The sequence below is a fragment of the Anomalospiza imberbis genome, chromosome 11 (assembly GCF_031753505.1).
Source record: "Anomalospiza imberbis isolate Cuckoo-Finch-1a 21T00152 chromosome 11, ASM3175350v1, whole genome shotgun sequence".
Taxonomy (NCBI): Eukaryota; Metazoa; Chordata; class Aves; order Passeriformes; family Viduidae; genus Anomalospiza; species Anomalospiza imberbis.
Window position 1 is genome coordinate 10,988,337 of NC_089691.1, and position 19,101 is coordinate 11,007,437.

Below are 19,101 nucleotides of genomic sequence, written 5' to 3' on the forward strand. Positions count from 1 at the left end.
TCAAACACACATCTCCTCCAGGCCATCTCCTGCCCCTTGTCCTTCCTGCCTTCTTGCTGATTTGCAGTCCAGGCAGTGAGACAGCTCTGAGCTCTCCCAAACTTAGCCATGCTGGAGCTGTGTGGGTGTGGACTCTGATACCCAGCAGAAAAGCTCTTGTTTTCTCTCTAAGCCAGTTTTTTGATACCAAATTACTTCCATTTGAGTCCTGAAGGGCTCTCATGACCCCTTCTCCCACACAGTTATGTAACTTAACCGGAAGAGGGAGCAGGATGAAGCTGGGGAGACTGCCAGGGGTGCAGAGCTCCATTGGGGGCTGGCCTGAGCAAGGCTGCTGGGGTGGATGTGGCGTCCCTCCCTGCCTGCAGCCCTGGGCAGACTGATCTTGCGCCGGATTACCCCGTATTTAATGCCTGAGGCTGCGTGTGTAACGTCGGGTGTGAGGAAGAGTGTGTCTCACTGTGCTACGTCTTTCTAGGACTGCAGTCGGAGTTTTTCATTAACACGACCAAGGCTGGTCCAGGTACCCTCTCTGTTACAATTGAAGGGCCATCAAAGGTGAAAATGGACTGCCAGGAAACTCCAGAAGGTTACAAAGTCATGTACACACCCATGGCTCCAGGAAACTATTTAATTGGAGTTAAATATGGTGGACCTAACCACATAGTGGGCAGCCCTTTCAAGGCAAAGGTTACAGGTAAAAAGCTAACTAGTATTTACTCTGTGCCTGACGTAGGTCATGTCATTCAGTGAAAAAATCCTCCCGAGACAATGTGGTGTTCTGGTCTAGATGCCCAAAACCATGAGAAGCAAAACATCTCTCCCCATCACCTCCAAAGCCTAGATGAGGGGTCTCAGGAGCAACTACAAAAGCAGTAGTCACAGAGCTTGGCAGCTTGACTCAGTGATGGGCCATAAAACAGCTTTATGGGGTAAGATTAAGTCCTGATCTAGTGCTAGGGTCTTGCATGGGTCGCAGGGAAATACGGCTTATTTACCCATTTCCCCCCACACTCAAAGCCTGAAACCTGCTCACCTGTAGCATGTGTTGCCTCTCATTTTGGTGCAGGTATCACCTAGCCAAAGGTCAGTAATGTCTGGGAGGCTCCTAGGTGAAGTCAGGAAGGCTGGTTTAGGAAGCTTGTTCTTTCTCCAGCACTGTGTTTAAGCACAGGCTGAAGCTCATCTTTACTCCTCCCCCTGAGCTTGTGAAACCCTCTTGTGGTGCCCATAGCGTGGTGATGTTCTCGGGAGAGGGTGGCAAGGACTGCGCTCCCCCAGGCTGGGACATGCTCTGCTTTCAAAATGGGTTATTGCAAAATTGCACCTGCTTTTCTGCCAACTCAAGTCATTTTTGGCATTTGGTGATTGGAGCACAATTAACTCTTCTTAAGCAACCTGCTTTGCTTAATGAATCCTGAAGTTCCTGTGGTCCTTTAGCCACTTGTGGGCTCTGGGATGGGATTGTTGCCAGCAGTGCTGGAAGATGTCATCTTAAAACCCAAGTAGGAAATTGCTCCTCTCCAAAAATGCATTTTGGATGCAGAATGCGTGCTAGTCATTAGGAGGGTTTTGAAACCTCCTTCTGAATGTCTTTCAGATAGGGCAAATCTGAATGTCAGAAACCTTTTCTGTTTCCAGGGCAGCGACTGGTTAGTCCAGGCAGTGCCAACGAAACCTCTTCCATCCTGGTAGAGTCAGTGACAAGGTCGTCGACTGAAACTTGCTATAGCGCCATTCCCAAATCCACCTCGGATGCCAGCAAAGTGGTTTCCCGGGGAGCAGGACTCTCAAAGGCTTTTGTGGGTCAGAAAAGCTCCTTCTCTGTGGACTGCAGCAAAGCAGGTATGGGTGCAGGAACCAGATGGGTGTTCAGGATCAGTGGTTTAGCTGAGTTTTTTTCCCTAAACTAACTTGCAGAGTTAAAATTCAGAGCCTGAGGTAATGATCTGGTACTAAAGAAAAATGCTAAATACTATACTGTGCTCACCAAGTCAGTCCTAATACAGAGGCCATAAAGTTCCTCTCCAAATGGCTTTGTCTGAGCCAGGTGCACCTGAAAGAGCCGCAGGATTATGGCATGAGAACAAACAGGTTGCTGAACTTAAGCAACCCTTGTGGTACATTGTAGCATGTAATGCACGGTGTTCCTGTTGCCTTTTGATGCTCATCATCATCACCATCTGGGAGCTCTTTGGTGGATGGATTACAGGCCAGCTGTGTCCACTGGCCCCTGCTATTCTGATGAAGTACTTGTAAAGCAATGCCAGCTTGTTTTCACAAGCAGCATTGATGGCTCCTGTGCTCTACTTAGTGGTAACCTGTCAGATCTGGCAAATAGCACAGATAAACCCTCACCTCTATGAGGTTGAAAGCTTTTTAATATAAAATTCCTTCTTATACCAAATTAATCTGAGGTATGGCTCAGCTACCACTCTGTGAACTAAAATAACAAAGTCCATGTGTTACAGAGAGAATATATTATGATACAACCACGTTGCCTTGTTTAAGCTCAGGGATATTTACAGTTGTGTGTTTCGCTGTAGGTTCCAACATGCTGTTAGTTGGTGTCCACGGACCTACAATACCATGCGAAGAGGTGTCCATCAAGCATTTGGGCAGCCATCAGTACAATGTCACTTATGTCGTCAAGGAAAGGGGGGACTATGTCCTGGCAGTGAAGTGGGGTGACGAGCACATTCCTGGGAGTCCCTTCCACGTCACCGTTCCATAGACGCGCTGTCGGGTGGTCTCTGCGTTCGCAGTTCCGACGTAGAGTTGTACTGGGTGCGGCCGTGTTGCAAAATGCAGTTTCTAGATAGACACGGCTCACATTTCAATAGTCAGACATAAATTCTAACTGTTTTTACAAGCATTTCACTTCTATCCTACTTACCAACCTAATGTCAATTTATTTAATATCTCCTCAAATTGTACCTTTGTAGTACTGTCTGGGTCACTGTTAATGTTTGGAGAATCATGTGGATGACTAGACACTAATTTCCCTTGCGGATGTTAAAGACTTTAGATGTTAATTAAAAACTGGAATTTGTCTTTGTAATTGGGTATCTTAACTACTGATTTTATTTGACTGGAGACTTTACATTTTCGTTATGGAATATGACTTGGGCTGTCCCCAGTTCAAATTCTTTTCTGTAAAGAAATGAGGTAAAACTGGTACTATAGTAGGTGCCTTTGTATACTTGATCAATTTTAATGCTTAACATTATAAAAAGCTATTAGAAGTAGCTTTACCACTCAAATTTAAAATGTTTCTGAAAATGCTTTGCCAATGGTTTACATTTAGGAAGAGTTTATCTTTTATAGCAAACCAAAAGCAGATTGAAAATTACTTCACCTGTAAGCTTTCAGCCTCTGTATGTTAATGCTTTGTAACTCTAGAGACAGATAGCTTTTTGGCCATAATGCTAGTAATGCGGTTTTTAATGAGCTTGGGATGCTGGTGATGTTTCTTCAACTTTACAGGTAACCCCCCCACACACTCTTTTTGATTTAAGAACAAGCCCTGGGTTGGCTGGGTTAAATAAAGCCCCTGAACTTGCCAAGCCAGGCATGGCTGTCACCTGTGTGACCCAGAGTCGCTGCGGTCCGGAGCACCAAGATGCGTTGAGAAGATGACCATTGGTTTCCCTGGAGGCTGCAGGCCAGGCTGGTGTCTGAGATGAGGCAAAGAAGCCATCCTGGGAATGGGACCCACATCTGCAGTGGGACACAGGGTGGGTCTGTGAAGTTACCAGTAATAGCAATACCAATAATAGCAATATCAATGAACAAACCCCTCTTTGGTGCAAAGTGTTTTATTGTATCTCAGTCCAAGGACATGCCTGAAGCAAACTCACCCCTGAAATCCCCTTTGTGCTGCAACAGGCGTTGCTGCTGAGGGTTAGGGAGTGGAAACTTCCTTGTAACTTGTCTGTTTGTCCCGGATTACTCCATACTACTTCCCAGGTGCATATCTGAATTGCTGTCAGCTGCTGGGGCTTTAGTAAACTCTCCTGATGAGCTCAAACTCTGCATTTTGGAGAAGGTAGGATTTGTTGAAAACCTGTTGACATGTCACTGTCCCTTGGGAGAAGTTCATGCTTACGGTTCTGTAATTATGTGTGGATGTGTACTGCTCTCCAGCACAGTTACTGGGAGAAAAAGGAAGGTTGGGTTTTTTTTTTTTTTACTGTGCTTTTTTAGTGCCTTAATGTGAAATGCTCACTACATTGTAAACTAGAAAGTTAAAATAAAATAAACTGGAATAAAATGCAGGATTGTAAAATTGTATCTTATAACTTATTAAATAGAAATGTTTGCTTCATTAAAATGTGCATGTTAAAAACAACACTGGATTCTTTTCATATGTAGTCAGTAAAATTCAGGCTGAAACTACACCACACAGCAGCTTCAGGCAGACCAAATAGCCTATGGACTGTGCAGGTAGCCATGGAAATTTGGGCAGAACCTCAACACCATTAACTTTTTTCCCCTGAAACTTTTTTTTTTTTTCCTGAAAACAAAATGGCAGAACTTTAAGCCAGTAAATGTGCAGCCAGTGGGCACAGTGGGGATGGAGCATTGCACAGCTGTGCTGGTTCACCCCTGTGCAGACCCCAGGCACGGGGGCAGCGCTGTGTCCCTGGAGCTGCCATCTGGGCTGCGATCCCGGAGCACTCCCGCACCCGCTGCTCCCCCCGGGATCCTTGGGGTTCTTTGCAGGAGGTGTCTCCCTGCACCTGGGGCCAGCACCTCCAGGCACAGCCATGGAAACCAGCAGATGTTTTCCCAAACACTCTCCTGCTGAAAGCCCCTGTGAAACCTGAGATGCAGTGGCTGCCAAGGACTTTCCTGCCCCAGGCTTATCAGATTATTTCCTTTTTATAGTTAACTCATTAGCCTTGTGGTAGGTATGTCAGCATGAGCCTCCTATTCAATGTTTTTAAACAAAACAAGCCTGGATACAGCTGTTGGTGTGAGTAAACCTTGAGAGCATCTCACCTGCATAACTCCTATGTCCCAGTCCACCCTGTGCTTGTCTGGCCTTCTCTTGCCTGTTGCCCTTTGTCTTGGTTTAATGACACTGGCTGAAATTAGCAGGAGTTGTCTGTGAAGTTGATGGACCCTGGTTGCTACTGTGGCTGGGGTTACCTCCAGTAAAAGCTGAGCTCTGCTTCAAGTGACCAACTCTGCCTGGCCTGGGCACTGACAGCTGTGGAGTGGCCACAAAAATGACCTTGCCAAGGACAGCAAGCCCCCAGTGGTGGGGATGAGAAGAGCTTGGCAGGGTTGATTTTGGAACATTCAGCTACCTCCAGCAGCTCTGCCAGCTGAGAGCTGACTGTGTTGGGCACAGATCCGTGCTTTGGGTGACATTCTGCTCTGTTTTTGGCACCTTGACAAAGGTTTCTAAGTGCAGCAGCTACCTTAGCAGGCTGGGGTGTCGTGTACGTGTTCCTGGTGTCCCAGTGCCTCCTGCTGGGCAGACTTAGAATGGTACAAGATGCGCTTTCTTCAGTATAGGAAGAGGACTAGCATCCGTATTTTGCCTTTAGGTGTGGAAGTGCTTTTCTATCAATTCAGTTGACCTTAAGTTCTTTTTCTTTGTTCATAGTCTCTCTCCTTGGTGGTGGTTTGCAGTAGGATTTGGCCACTTAGAACCTGTGAGTGTCACTTGGAACTTCATCCTTCCTGAACTGGCCCGTGCTGTCCTGCGAGCGCTGCACTAGATCTGGCGGTGCCTGGTAGCCAGCTGGAGCCCTGCCTGCTGCTGGCAGTGACCCTGGGCAGCCCCAAGGCAGGGCACTGCCTCATGGGAGCACATGCTGGGACCCGCGGCACGTCTGGGAGCTTCACTGGGTATTTTGGTGGGTGGTGGAAGGTAAGTCCCTGCAGGACAGCAGTTGCCATGGGATGGTAACTCCAGAGCATTCCAGCCCCCTGCCTGGTGCTGGTGGGATGCATTGGTACGTCTCAATGGCCAAAGAGAAGGGGTCTTTGGAGATGGTGTCCTGGAGCTCCTCACAATCCATACATTCAGCCTGTCCTTATCCTGCAGCTCAAGTCTGCCCTGTAGCCATCCCTGACCCCGGGCTGTGCTTGTTCCTGCCGTACCTTGGGATCGCACTGGTTGCCCACTGGCCTTGTCCTTTGCTTTGGGGAGCTGTTGGAGTTCCCTCTTCAGACCACTCTGGCTGTCCATAGCCTTGGCTCTGTGTTTCTGATGGCCATCTCTGCAGCCAGCATGGCAAATTCCTCATATACTGGGGTGTTGCATGCAAAACTGATAATTGCATATTGCCTTGTGCAGCTCTGAGTATCTCTAATAAATTAAATATATGAATTTAAATTATTTTAATAACTTTCACTTTAAAATATTTAATATTATTTAAAGCATTTAAATATTATATTTATTTAATAGTTCAAATTATTTAATCTTTACATAATTAATATTTACTTTAAATTTTTATATAATTAATCCTTTAATCATTATATATATGTGTGTGTATATATTTATATGTGTAAAGGTGTTCCAGTATATACTTAAATTTTTTGTCCATGTTGCTGCAGTGGTCAGTCTCCAGGCCTGAGCCTGTACAGAGCACTTTGTGTGTCCAAGCTGGATCTCTCTTCACCCCCCAAAAGCCCTGACCTGCTCTGACATCAGCCAGGTGCATTGACAGAGTGGGTGCTAGGGCTGTTGCTTAGCAGGGCTCTGGGTTTGGTAAGATTATGCAAACCCTGTAATTACTTTTCCCTCTAATTGTCTATTGAAAGTGAGATTGTGACATTTCTAATCCAGAAACTTTTTTTTTCCACTATTCACTTTTAGCTTCTGCATTATTTATTTTATTTTTCTTTTCTAACTAATTTTTTACTCCACATTGAAATGTACTTGCAGTGCAGACAATGCACTTTTTTTCACCTGAAAAAAAAAAGGGGAACAAACTATGTGTAAATCACATGGAAAAGCCTATCCAAAGTGCTTACAGACATTGCTTGACAGAAACTGGGAAGGAGTTGCATGAAACTTAATTCAGGGAATGGCACAATACTTTTTTACACAGTGTTTTTTATTTGTTTGAGGAAAGACTTTCCAAACCATTTGTTATTACGACAGCTGGCTGTGCCATGCTCTCCCATGAGCCAAGTGAAACTGGTTGCCCGGTTGTCCTCTGCCAGGTCAGGGACAGCTGCTGGCAGCATCCCCAGGTGTTTATCTGTGCTCGGAGGATCTTCTATTTCTTACTTTTTTCCCTTATTTATTGCATCTCCTGTCCACATCCAGAGCAGCAGAAAGGAGTATTTGGAATTTTGCTGCCGGCAGCAGCGGTGCAGAACTTGCACTGGAGCATCCAGCCTTGTTGGGACAAAACCCACTGGGTACCTGAACATTTCAGCATCAAACTCCCAAACTCTCTAGACAAATGTTTATTTTAAAAGTAACTTTTCCTTGTGTTACAGTAACTTGGAGATATTCCTATCCCAGCTACCGTACCTTCACAGCTCCATCTGAGCTGAAAAAGCAGTAGGGAGAGCTACAGAATTTTTTTCCTCCACAGCCTTCAGTAACGGTTAATATTCTCAGGTCCCTTTCACTGAAGGTTATCAAAACAGCCCTGCTGCCAGGCCCCCCTTCTTGTGTGGGGTTGTTTCCCCAGGGCCTCCTGAGAAAAGCCTTTTAAATGGCTTTTCAGAATTTCTCAGACTTTGGGAGTTAATTTTCATAGTTGTGAATTTATATTGCATGCTTAGAAGAAATATTGTCACTAAATCAGGTTGGATTTATAGCTCCTGTTGCTGTTAATTTGACTGAGATTTAAAGCACATTTTTTAAATGGCATGAATGAAAGGCTAGTATATATGATTTTAAAAAAATAATAGGAAAAAATGATCTAGCAGGACCTAGAGGTATGTTTGACAGTTCTTTCCTGTGCTGAGCTCCCTTTCTGCAAGACCTTGGTACTGCAAATATTTACATCCCTCCTGAGTTGGAAGGCTGAGTCCTTTGGGCCCCATGGAGGAGCTGGCCTTGCCAGGGTGGATATTTCCTTCTGACAGTGATGTCCAGCTCTAGGGTGTTTTGTTTGGGGGGTGGGATTTTGCATCTGGCTTCCTCAAAAATGGCTGGGGTCAGGTTCTCCTCCCAACAGAGAAGCACAGAAAGCCCTCATATCTCAATGCCAGAATTTGCAGAGCTTTTCAGGGAAGGTTTTTTGTTACTTTGCCAATATGGAAATTAATTCTTATAAATCTGTCTTCTCTCTACCAGAAAATTGCCCCTGCAAACAGTGACAGCTCTATATATAAAATTACACACAAAGTATTTAACCTTGTTTTTCACAGTGGCTGGAAAACCAGCCTGCAGAGAAAGGGCACTTGTGGTTTTATACTAGGTGAAAGTGCAGAGGTTGTGTCCCTGAACCGTCAGGATGATAGAGAGGAATGTGAGCTAAACCCAGCTCAAGGAGGTCAAGGTTGGATATTAGGAAAAGTTTTTTCATATATTGGGTGGATGAGCACAAGAAAAGGCTCCCCAGGCAAGTGGTCATGGCCCCAATTCTGTCAGAGTTCACAAACCTTCAGACGATGTTCTCCGGCACATGATGTGAATTTTGGGGTTGTGTGCAGGGTCAGGAGTTGGTTTCAATGGTTTTTGTGGGTCCCTTTCAACTCAGAATACTCTGTGATTCTGTGGTTGCAGAAACAGCATCTGATCCAAATTGATTGCAGTTTCCCCTGACACTGGAAAGGGGCTTGGTGGCATCTGATACAGACAGGGGATGCTGGCACTGGTGCCAGAACAGCCTCACATCTTTCCAAAACCAGGTACAAACCACCAAAGAGCAGAAGCACAGTCTCTAGGAGACATCTCAAGGGGTTGGACAGGCAGGAAAGGCTGTGGTCACTGCTGGCCCAAGCCAGCTGCCCCTGTGCTCCTGGTGCAGGTGTGGCAGGGACACCAAGGGGTCCCGGGGGTGGATGTGTCCCGTAACCTGCCAGCACTTGGTCCTGGGAGCTGCTGCCACCTCGGGAGGCTCATCACAGCATGTTTCCTGGTTAAATATCTGTGGGCAATGAATAACCAGACCTCAAGCCAACAAAGTGCTCCCTTTTTATTGCAAAATTAATGTAGGAACACGGTGGGCCTCCTTGGGGTCAGCCATGGGCTGTCCGCAGTGAATGGAAAGGTCTGTGTGGAGAACGTGGGGTGATGCAGACCCATGAGCTCCCAGCTGAGGAGGGTGAAATTCCTTGTCCTCGCCGTGGCTGGGTTTGCTGGCCGTGCTGGGGGTGTGGGTGTGAGTTCCCTGGGAATCCCCCGGACATCTGGGGCGAAAGCGATGCCTCTAGAGGGGGCCCCGGTGATGTTCGTGTGTGCCTGGCTCGGCCGGCCGGGCAGGAGCCCTAAGGGAGGCAAAACCGTGCCACCCTGGGCAGGGGGCTGATGGAGCTTGCAGCTGCTTTTAACCATCCATAGATGGAGGGGGGAAAAGTGGGTTTTAAAATTGTTTTTCTTTTGACTAGAGGCAAGAGAAAGGTGAGTGCTGCCCTCACCTCCTTCTCTCCATCTCCCAGGCTTGCCTGGCAGAGAAAAGCCCACACAGGACCGCTGAGCTCTGGGCTACAGGGGCACTGAGAGAAGTTCCCCTAGAGTGCCACATGAGCACTCATGCCCCAGGAAGCCCCTGCTCCACTCCTGGTCCTATTCCGTGGCAAATGCTTGGTCAGTGAGTGGCCAGCTCCAGCCTGGGCCACGAGTGCTCCTCACAATCCCTCCAGAAGCTGAGGGGGCCATGAACCAGCCGAGCTTGGACCAGCTGCTGCTATCACGCTGGTAAGCTCTTTGATTTTTCTGCCTTTGACTTTGCTGTCAGTGCCACCAGCCCTGCTGTGTGACGGCACAACACAGCCCTTCTGGGGGCTGCAGCTCAGTTGTTTGCTGCACATCTGTATGTGGCCAAACATCTGTACATGTGTACATCTGGTGTGGGGCACAACTTTTATGAGGAGTAGCTGGGGCAGGTGGGGTTGTTTAGCCTAGAGAAAATGAAGCTCAGGAGGGACCTTGTCACTTCACAATACCTGGCAGGAGAGTGTAGCCAGGTGGGGGATGGATGAGGAAACAGCCTCAAGATGCACCAGGGAAGGTTTAGATTGGATATTAGGTACAGGCCCTGAAGGAAGAAGCCAGGTGGGTCCCTGTGGGGTTTTGTACCAGCTCCCCTGTGTCCTCATTGCTGCCAGTGGCTCAGAAGAGGCAAAAGGAGGTAGGCAGAGCCTTGCTCTGGGCCAAAGGGTCTCTCACGCTGTGGCACAGGCAGAGGTGTCAGGGCTGTGGGTTAGTGGGGAGCAGTGCCACGGCAGGAAGAGGCCAGGAGCCCTCTTCAGGTGGAGGTGCAGATGGACAAACCTATCCAGCGGCGATGACTGAGGCTGTGGAGATGAGGCAGTCCTTCTTTGGGCTGCTGCTGTGGGTGCCTGGGGGTTTCCCTGCCAGGAGACTTACACAGCCAGGGCAGTAAAACCCTTCCTCGTGTGGGTTTCTGTGTGGTGAGGAGCAGAGAGACCTTAGGCTCTCTGTAGGCTGGGGAGGGGTTTCTCTGCGGGGCAGTGGAGACCTTGGGTCTGTGGGAAGTGAGGATGCCTCCAGGTGCCGTACATTGGAGAAGGGCTTCCCAAGGACCCCAACCTGAGGGATTTGGGGTCTTAGCACTTTTTGTTCAGCTGACCCCCCCTGCTCTGTGTTCTCTGTGAACAGGGCTGCTGGTGAGGAAACAGTTTTCTGCTTCTGAAGAGCCTCTTTGTTTCTCTCCCAGCCGTGATCTGAGATCTGGCTTGCATGAGACAAAGTCTCTCCAGGAATTTTGGATTCCCAGTGAAAAACTCCTGTTTGATCATAAATAAAGCTCAAGAAGCCTTATTCATCAAAAAGAGAAACTTTGTTCTGGCTGCAGAATATATTGAGGCTCCTGCAGGCTGGAACAACTTAAAACCCCTTTGCAATTGGCACAGCTGGGTAATGATCCTCAGGGTGGGGGGGATCTAGAGACAACATGAGCTGTTAAATATTTTAGAATGTAATTATAATATTGTCTAATGAATATCTAGAGAGACAGACTGTGCTGACAGTAGGAGTTTGGGACACCTCCCAGCCCCTATCAAATGTACAATGTGAGTGCAGACGCTCTCTGCTGTGAATCCCACAAAACTGTCCCAGCTCTCCATGGAGGAGCATCATTTTGCATTAAGATGTCTCTCTGTTGGTCAGAAGCTCAGCATCTCTGCAAGATGAACCTTTCTTCTCTCCCAAGGTTTGAGTGCTGAGCAGGACTCCATTTGGTATGGGATAGCCCTTGAGTCAGTGCTGCTGTGGCTGCATCTCATCCCAATTTCTTGTGCATCCCCAGCCAGCTCACTGATGGGGTCAGAGACACAAAATGCCTTGACTGTGTGTAAGTGTTGTGCAGCAGCAACAAAAACATCCTTGTGTTATCAACACAATTTTCAGCATAAATCCAAGACACAGCTCCATGCAACTACTGTGAAGAAAATTCACTCTATCCCAGCCAAACCCAGCACACTGCTCTGGACCAACAGCCGCTGACATCACTCCTGAGGCTGCCCTCTGGCCACATCTCTTATTTTCAAGTGCTGGATAAAGGGCTATACCAAATATTGCAAGTAAGGACAAATATTTCCAGTAAAACTTAGTTGTAATTACATATTTTTCATGACTGAATGTGTCCATTATTGCTTTTCTGGAGGGTGATTTCTTTCTCTGTGCACTACTCCTTTCTGAAAGCCAGGAGACAGAAAGTACTTACATAGAAGCAAGATGTGAGGCCAGAGACTCAGACTGATTTCAGCCTCCATGTGAACCATCACTGATGTCCGCCATACAGTGGCATCTCTATAAAAATCCCAATGTAAATATTAGTTCTAAATCAGGTTTTTTCCTTTGTGTTGACTGCAGTGTGAGGGAGCATACGAAATGCTGTATCATTTCTACTTTAATTGCTACTAAAAGTTGGAGGATTTGTTGTCTGCCTTGCACACAACCTCCTGAGATAATTTTCTCCTAATTTAGTTTCTTTCCTCAAATTCTTCGCCCTGAACAGTGGGTTTCACAAATGCTGTTTTCCTCCCCACAAAGCCTCTCTCACTCACCTGGCCTCCCTGCCCTTTCAGCAGGCAACCTGGGGTGCACTGATGAAGGGAGATGAATATTTGTCTCTACTAACAGTTGGATCATTCCCACTCTCCAGATGGCATCTGTGTGACAGGGTTTGGTTTGCACTAAATACTGCCTGTGGGCTGAACTAGGAAAACAGATTGCTGCACCATTACATTAAATAATCATCATTAAAGTCTGGTTTATCAGAGGACTTTGGGCTGCCATGGAGATTTTTTTTCGAAGGGGGGTGCAGTTCACTTCCATGCCAGGATGCTGAAATCAGATTTTTGTGTGAATTTTATGACATTCTGTTGGCAGCAGTGTCACCTGGGATCCTAAGGATGTCTCACCTGAGGTCTGCAGGTGGGCAGGGGTGAGAACCTTCAGCTTCCTGCTGCTCTGAGCTGAGCAGTGCAGAAAAGGGGCTCTCACTGCCTGCCCCTCTGTCTTTTCTTTCTGTCTTTCCCATATCCCTGGATGCTGTGACCAATTTAAACCCCGCACTGAGAAATCTCTAAATTCAGCAATATTCCACATTGCAAACCACCAGGTACAACATCATGCCCACTGGCTGCAGCTCTGAAGCATTAACACACACACACAGACACACACACAATGCAAAAAGGTCTTTTTTAATCCTTCTGCCCCTACAGAGGAATGACAAAGCTCCAGAGCCCATGGGAACATGTGGAGCTCCCTGCCCTTCAGGTGTTGCAGGTAAAGCACACAGAAATATTTTAGCCCCGCAGTAGCTCCTTGCATTTGTGACCAGTACAGCAAGTACAATATGCTGCTTCTAGCTGATTTCTTTCTGTATACAATGAAGAAAAAACAGCGTGAAGTCTTAATTTGCCTTCTCACTCAAAATATTTGAACTTTAACGAAATATTTGTGGTTTTTTACCCACTAAATATTCCACTTGCTGTGAGCATTTCAATACCAGTCTTCTACAAGCTCTGTTGGGATCTGTGTATCTCTGTGCCAAATAGGAGGACTCGGCATGCTCATGGTCTTGATGAGCGGCTCTTTCTTGGTCTCCTCTTCCTTGAAAACTTTGATCTCAGCCAGTTGATAAAGCCACCTTTTGCTTTTAACTCGAATTCTACCGGGAAATGGTCGCTCACTCCCAGCGCCTGCAAGACAACAGCGCAGAGGGTTGGGAGCCACCTGTGATCTGTGCAAGCCCTGCTTGGATGTGGGGTGGTGGCACGTGAGCATTGCATTGCAGATGGGGAGTGATGGTCACCAGTGACCTGGTTTCACAGCCAGGTCTGTGTTCAGCACTGCCGGACCCTGCTGGCTCTGTGCTCCTGTGTTAGCCCTTCCCTGCTGCTGCAGAGGCTGTGCTGTGCCTACCTGCTCCTCGGTCATCTGAAATTCCTCCTGGAAATCAAAGATGTTCACAGAGTGTGGCACCACAGCCTGGATGAGCTTCTGTCCCCTGACCACAATCCTGCAAGGAGCAAGAGAATGGGGTGCTGTGATGGGGTGTGTGACCCAGGGTGGCTGCACTGCACCGAGCTGGTGGCCAGAGAGGTGACTCTGATGAAGTCACAGCTATGTGTGGTTTGTCCTTACCCATGGACTGCCCACCCAGCAATGTCAGCTCCTTTAGGTGCCTCCTTGGCAGCGAGGCACATAAATATCTTGGTGTGCACTGGCCTCGGAAGCCAACATGAAATGACTTCTGTCTGAATCCCCCCCAACAATGCTGCAAATTTCAAGGCCTTGCTTTGGATGCAAAAATCACAGGACAACGACTGAGGTACTAGTGAAGGCTTGCTGACACCTAGAAACTCATCCTTCAAGAGGACTCTGGGCTCTAATAGCAGAGGTACTCTTGTCCCTGCCAAGGGAACTGCAGTGGCAGCAGGATTGCCACATGTCCAGGACAAGGTGAGGTGTCCCCTCTCCAAGCGGAGCCTCACTGTGCATTTGTCAATCCAAGTTACAAACACAAGAGCAAAAGCCATGGTGCAAAGCTGGCATGGAGAAGGCAGCAGCACCTCCTGCCAGCTGTCTGCAGGGCTCCCTGCAGATGAGAAGTGCTGCTGGCTGTCCTGTCTTCTGTCCCCACCTGAGCCACAGCAATGGCTGGTTCTGTGTAAATCCTGCCTAGTCCGGTCTGGAACGGGCTTTGTGCTCCTGACTAGAAGCATTTGGATCACATTTCCCCTCGACACTGTTTTGTCTTTGATGGCCTCATGTTCATTTGTTTCCTCTGCTGGTCACTGACACCTCTTGATACAATTTTTCTCTCAGAGAGTCAAAACCAGTGTGTGGTTTGGCAGTGAGCCCTTTACCTGTCATATGGGCATCTGGTGCTGTTCTTCACAGTTGTGTCATTTTTGTCACCAATTAGCCAGAGGAATTCAGAGTAAGTCCTCAGACGGATGTTCTTCCATTGCTTTTGGGGAACATAGCTGCACCCAGCATTGAAGTCCCCCAGGAAGATGAAGTTCTGGAAGGTAGGAGGGTTTCCAAATGTAAACATGAGGACAGCTTTTCAAAAGAAGACCACTGAGGATTTTTATGGTCCATGGATGCAGTGGGGCTTCTCCTTTCTGCTGGGCACACCAGGGCATGCTGGTAATAGTTTTATTAGGTGATCAAGTTTACTGTATAAAATGTGGAGAGCTCAATGAAAATACACCAAAGAGATATTTTAAACCTGGGGCGCATTGTCAATGGGTTTAAGGTTTTCAGCTCTGAATAGCGAATAACGTGGCCAGTGACTCAGTACCAAAGCCCAACTGGTGACACAGATGTGGCAACCAACCTCAGTTTTCCAGCGCTGTTTGACATCTAAATACACATCATAGAGCTCATCAATCTCCCGCACTGCTGTGTCTGGTGTGGTGTGCAGAGGGATAATAGCAAACTCACTGACAGCTTCAAAACAAGCAGAAGAACAAGAAAAAGGTATGGTTAAACAGAGAATGAGTCACAAAGGAAGGCTTACTGACTTGTAAGCAAGGGTTTTTTTCTGAGGGAGAAACAGTTTCTGCTGTGACTGTAGGCCAGGGTGATCTCTGAGGCTGCACAGTGAGCTCCTCCAGGTACTCAGCTGGGCCTGAGGAGCTGTGCCAGTGCAGGCAAATCCTGAACCAGCACCCAGACAGGAACTGCTCCCAGGCTATGCCAGCAGCATGGAATGCATCCACCAACCCACTGCCCATGGCAGCAGCATGGAATGCATCCACCAACCCACTGCCCATGGCAGCAGCATGGAATGCATCCACCAACCCACTGCCCATGGCAGCAGCATGGAATGCATCCACCAACCCACTGCCCATGGCAGCAGCATGGAATGCATCCACCAACCCACTGCCCATGGCAGCAGCAGAGGCTTTCCCAGCAGGGCATGTGCAGGGCTGTGGGATTTCACAGAGGCAGCAGCCCTGAAGGGAAATTGTTGCTCTTGGGAGGAAAAGCAGTGTGGGGTCTGGATGCAGCCTCTGGAGCCTGCCCTCTGACGTGCTCGGGTGCAGCCAGTGCTGCTGTGCTGGCTCACAGTGGAACAATGACTTCTTTCTGAAACACCTCACCGGTTTTGGGAGACTGCAACCAGATGACGAAGGGCTCTCTGGAGAAGACATCCTCATCCCCAGGCTGGGTGTCAGGGTACTGGTAGGTTTGTTTCACCAATACCTGATCTTGCCTGCAGCAGAATGAACGGGATAGGGGATGTCACACTCGTGGCTCATTGAGATGTGTCTAACACTGACTCCGTGACCTGACCTGGGCCCCGGGCCATAATCTGGGATGGATACAGACACACAGGTGCCTGTGCTGGGATGATCCCCACATCCAGGCACAGCCCAGCCCACCTGCACAGTCTGCACCTCTCTGGCTCTCTCACAGCAAAGCCACCACCATGTCCAGCCCATCTCCAGCAGCTGTGCCCCAGGGAGCAGGGAGGGTCACCCACCTGTAGATGAAGGCATACTGCTCCTTGTAGCTGTTCCTTCCCAGCCTCTTGCTGGCCACACACCTGTACTCCTCCTTTGGCCCCTTCAGCTGACTGGGAGGAAAGGGATGTTCCTGAGTTTATTTCTGCACTCACAAGGGGCTGAGAGTGAGATAATTTTGCCTGTGCCCAGGGGTTTGGGCATTGCCTGCCTGACCTCAGAAGCAGGTGGCTACAGACACTAAACCCCTCTCAGGAGCTGGACCCCTGCTCTATCATGTGCTCCTCACCCTCTCCCTGCTCATTGCAGCCTCTGTCTCTCCTTCAGCTGGTTATCATGTCCAGCCAGCTGAACACGGCTCTTTCCTCTGGATGTCTGGATTGTCCAGGCAAGCAATCCCTAACGAAAGCAGTTCCGAGTCCTGCAGGAAGGTGGCTGTCCTGCTGCAGCCTGATGCCAGCCCGGTGAGGGCATTTCCCCTTATTCTTTTTCTCCTTCGGGAGCTTCTCTGTAGTAAATTGAATTTAACTTGGTTATACTGATTTAAAAACCTGTTCTACAGTGGTCTGGAGCTGCCCTTGCTCCTGTCCCTCAGTGAGACTGCCAGAGTTTGGTCCTTCTTGACACTGGGACAGAGCCCACAGCCTCAGATTTTGCCCCAGTAAAGTGGCACTGGGCAGAGCACAGGCTCTTGCCAAGCAGCTTTCCTAATATTTGTCCATTTGCCCATGGCCACCCTACCTGGTGAGCTTCTCCACCAGGAGAGGACAAACACGGTTCTTGCTGTCCTTTATTTCCATCAGCAACATGATGTCACAGCGGGAAACGATCTGCAAAGGGAAGGAGTAGGAGGAAGTTTGCACACGCCTGGGTTTAGAGGATTTGGAAGGGGTTAGAAAGAAGTGGTTACAGGCATGGGGAAGTCCTTTGAGAAAGAAGTGGCACGCAGCCTGGGATCGTGGGAGGGGAGCAGGGGCTGGAGCGAAGCTTTTCTGCTTTCAGAGCTGCTGCATTCCCCAGCAGGAACTGCGAGAGGGAACCCGGGAGCAGAAGAGTTTCAGATTTAGCGAAGAACTTCGGCACCTGACCCTGAAGAGGAAGAGTGGAGGGGAAGGGGCAGCAAAAGGCACTGCCGTGAGCCTGAGTCCAGCATCACCACCACTGCAGGGTGCTGCCTCTGCCCCGCCCCACTCCCTCCCCACGGTAAGCATTCACCGGTCTCAGGTTGTAGCAGATTCCTCTGAAATAGCCCCTGGAGCCCAAAGAAACACCCTGCCTGAAAATGGAGACCCGACACCAGGGGACTGCACACCTCAGAGAGACTGAAGGCTCAGCTCCCACAGCTGCTGTTGGGATTCCCCGTGGGAAAGTCCCGCTCGCCCAAAGCCCAACATTCTCAGGGGCTTCCCTCTGCCCCTGGTTTCATTTTTCTTTAAACCTTGCAGTTGATTTTTGTCAGGAAAAAAAGCCCCTCTTTGCCCCCTGAAACTGACCCACAATTATCTAAGTGACCTCAGAATTCAGTATATATATTTACATATATAAATATGTGTTTAGTATGTATTGCCCACAGTGATGACAGTACAGGAAGAACGGTCTGGGAATGCAAAGCCAAGCAAACCACTCTTCTCTGCCAGTTTGCAATAAAGGGAATACAACCCAGCGATATGGTGCCATTCCTGGTTGGTGCCATTCTGCACACACAGCCACCTCACTGATGCCAAGCCCCTTGTCCTCCCTCACTGTGGCATCTTGGAGGGCAAAGCTACAAGTCTTAAAGGTGGTTCTTTTTAAAACCAGGGTTATCTTCAGCTTTTGTGGAGGCAGCCTGATGGTGAGGGTTTGCTTACAGAAACTGGTTTTTCAAATTTCTACCAGACTCTAATTTGACAGATACTATTTGCTGTCCTGAGAATAGGTTTAATTAGACAGGAATATTTGAGAATAATTAACACATAAGGAAGGTAAATAATGTATCACAAAACAAAGTCTTGTGGATTCAAAGTGAAAATTATTTTTACTGTGCATTGAGGTTTTCCTCCTTTTGTAACTCAATTTCCAAAGGAAACAGCAAATATTTTTTCAGTTATATTGCATGAAGGCTAAAATAACAACATACATTCTGTTCAAACTGATTTTTACTGTTCAGGCTGATTTTTACTTCGAGAGTACGATATTTTTTAAAATAATTAGCTCCTTTTTTTTTGCTTTATATTTAACTGTGAAAGATAAACAAAGCGCAAGATTGTGCATCTAAGAAATGCTAGAAAGCTCAGTGTCTGTCTCATCCCAGCAAACAAACGTACCTTTACCACAGCATTGACGACTTCAGGTCTGGCTATTTTAGTTTCTCCAAAAGACCTCACATTGAAGGAGCAGATTTTTAGGCTCAGAGATGGGTTGAAATGGAAGAGTAACAGTAAGAAGAAGAGCAGCATCTTCATGGACCTGGGCAAAATGAGTTGCTGCGAGCGTGCTTATAAAGAAGTACGTGTGTGTGTTTATGCTTCCGTCCCTATGGCTGGGAGGTCAAACCCAGCAGTCAGCTGTGTCAATCATGAACAGGAATCACCATTTCCTCCTTTCCCTCACTTCCATCTCCCAGCACAAAGCAGCATGGAAACTTTGAATTTCTGCCTGAGGGGAAAACAGGCTCTTCTGAGCCAACCTCGGAATCCTGGCAGAGCAAAGGCTCCAGCAGAACCCACTATCCCTCCCCACAGGGAGACACCAGCTGTGAGATGCTTGCCATGAGTGGGCACCAGCTGGGAGCACTCTGGGCTGTGCTAGACTAGGACCAGGCTCCCTGGGCCATTCCAGGACAGCAGTCAAGACCAGGACATGGATGAGGTAGATGGTGAAAGGGTCTGGGAAGCAGCAGGGGGGAAGACTGGGATTTCTGGAGGGCACCAGAAACCCATTGGAAGGGACTGCCAGGCAGCCATGGTAAGATACATGATGCCCCAACACTGCCCCTCAAACTCCTGGCCAAGTGTCCCCAGCACAGGA

The 19,101-nt window shown here is 48.1% G+C and overlaps 2 protein-coding genes across 4 annotated transcripts in view; one reads left to right on the forward strand and one right to left on the reverse strand.

Annotated features, from left to right (window-relative positions):
• FLNB (filamin B) overlaps window positions 1-3,263 on the forward strand; it is a 69,793-nt gene extending 66,530 nt beyond the window's left edge. For 2 of the 3 annotated variants that reach the window (XM_068201899.1, XM_068201897.1), the window contains 3 exons: window positions 479-697; window positions 1,642-1,845; window positions 2,547-3,263. In XM_068201899.1, coding sequence (XP_068058000.1) covers window positions 479-697; window positions 1,642-1,845; window positions 2,547-2,734 — 611 coding nt within the window. In that variant the 3' untranslated portion in view covers window positions 2,735-3,263. The remainder of the gene's footprint in view (window positions 1-478; window positions 698-1,641; window positions 1,846-2,546) is intronic. The other variant, XM_068201898.1, reaches the window with a different exon arrangement.
• A 9,706-nt stretch (window positions 3,264-12,969) lies between these two features.
• Window positions 12,970-18,620, reverse strand: DNASE1L3 (deoxyribonuclease 1L3). Its single transcript, XM_068201900.1, has 8 exons — window positions 18,399-18,620; window positions 16,834-16,922; window positions 16,113-16,205; window positions 15,730-15,842; window positions 14,961-15,073; window positions 14,485-14,642; window positions 13,538-13,634; window positions 12,970-13,314 (listed from the first exon to the last, which is right to left on the reverse strand). The coding sequence occupies exons 1-8, from the start codon at window positions 18,534-18,536 to the stop codon at window positions 13,186-13,188; spliced, it is 930 nt and encodes a 309-aa protein (XP_068058001.1). The 5' UTR covers window positions 18,537-18,620; the 3' UTR covers window positions 12,970-13,185.
• Between the last annotated feature and the right edge of the window lie 481 nt (window positions 18,621-19,101).

Excerpts from the sequence above, each read along its gene's own strand:
- DNASE1L3 (XM_068201900.1), bottom strand. The coding sequence starts at position 18,536 with ATGAAGATGCTGCTCTTCTTCTTACTGTTACTCTTCCATTTCAACCCA. Across the intron at positions 16,923-18,398 it reads TCGTCAATGCTGTGGTAAAG|ATCGTTTCCCGCTGTGACAT; the intron begins GTACGTTTGTTT and ends TTCCCTTTGCAG. Across the intron at positions 13,315-13,537 it reads TTCAGATGACCGAGGAGCAG|GCGCTGGGAGTGAGCGACCA; the intron begins GTAGGCACAGCA and ends GTTGTCTTGCAG.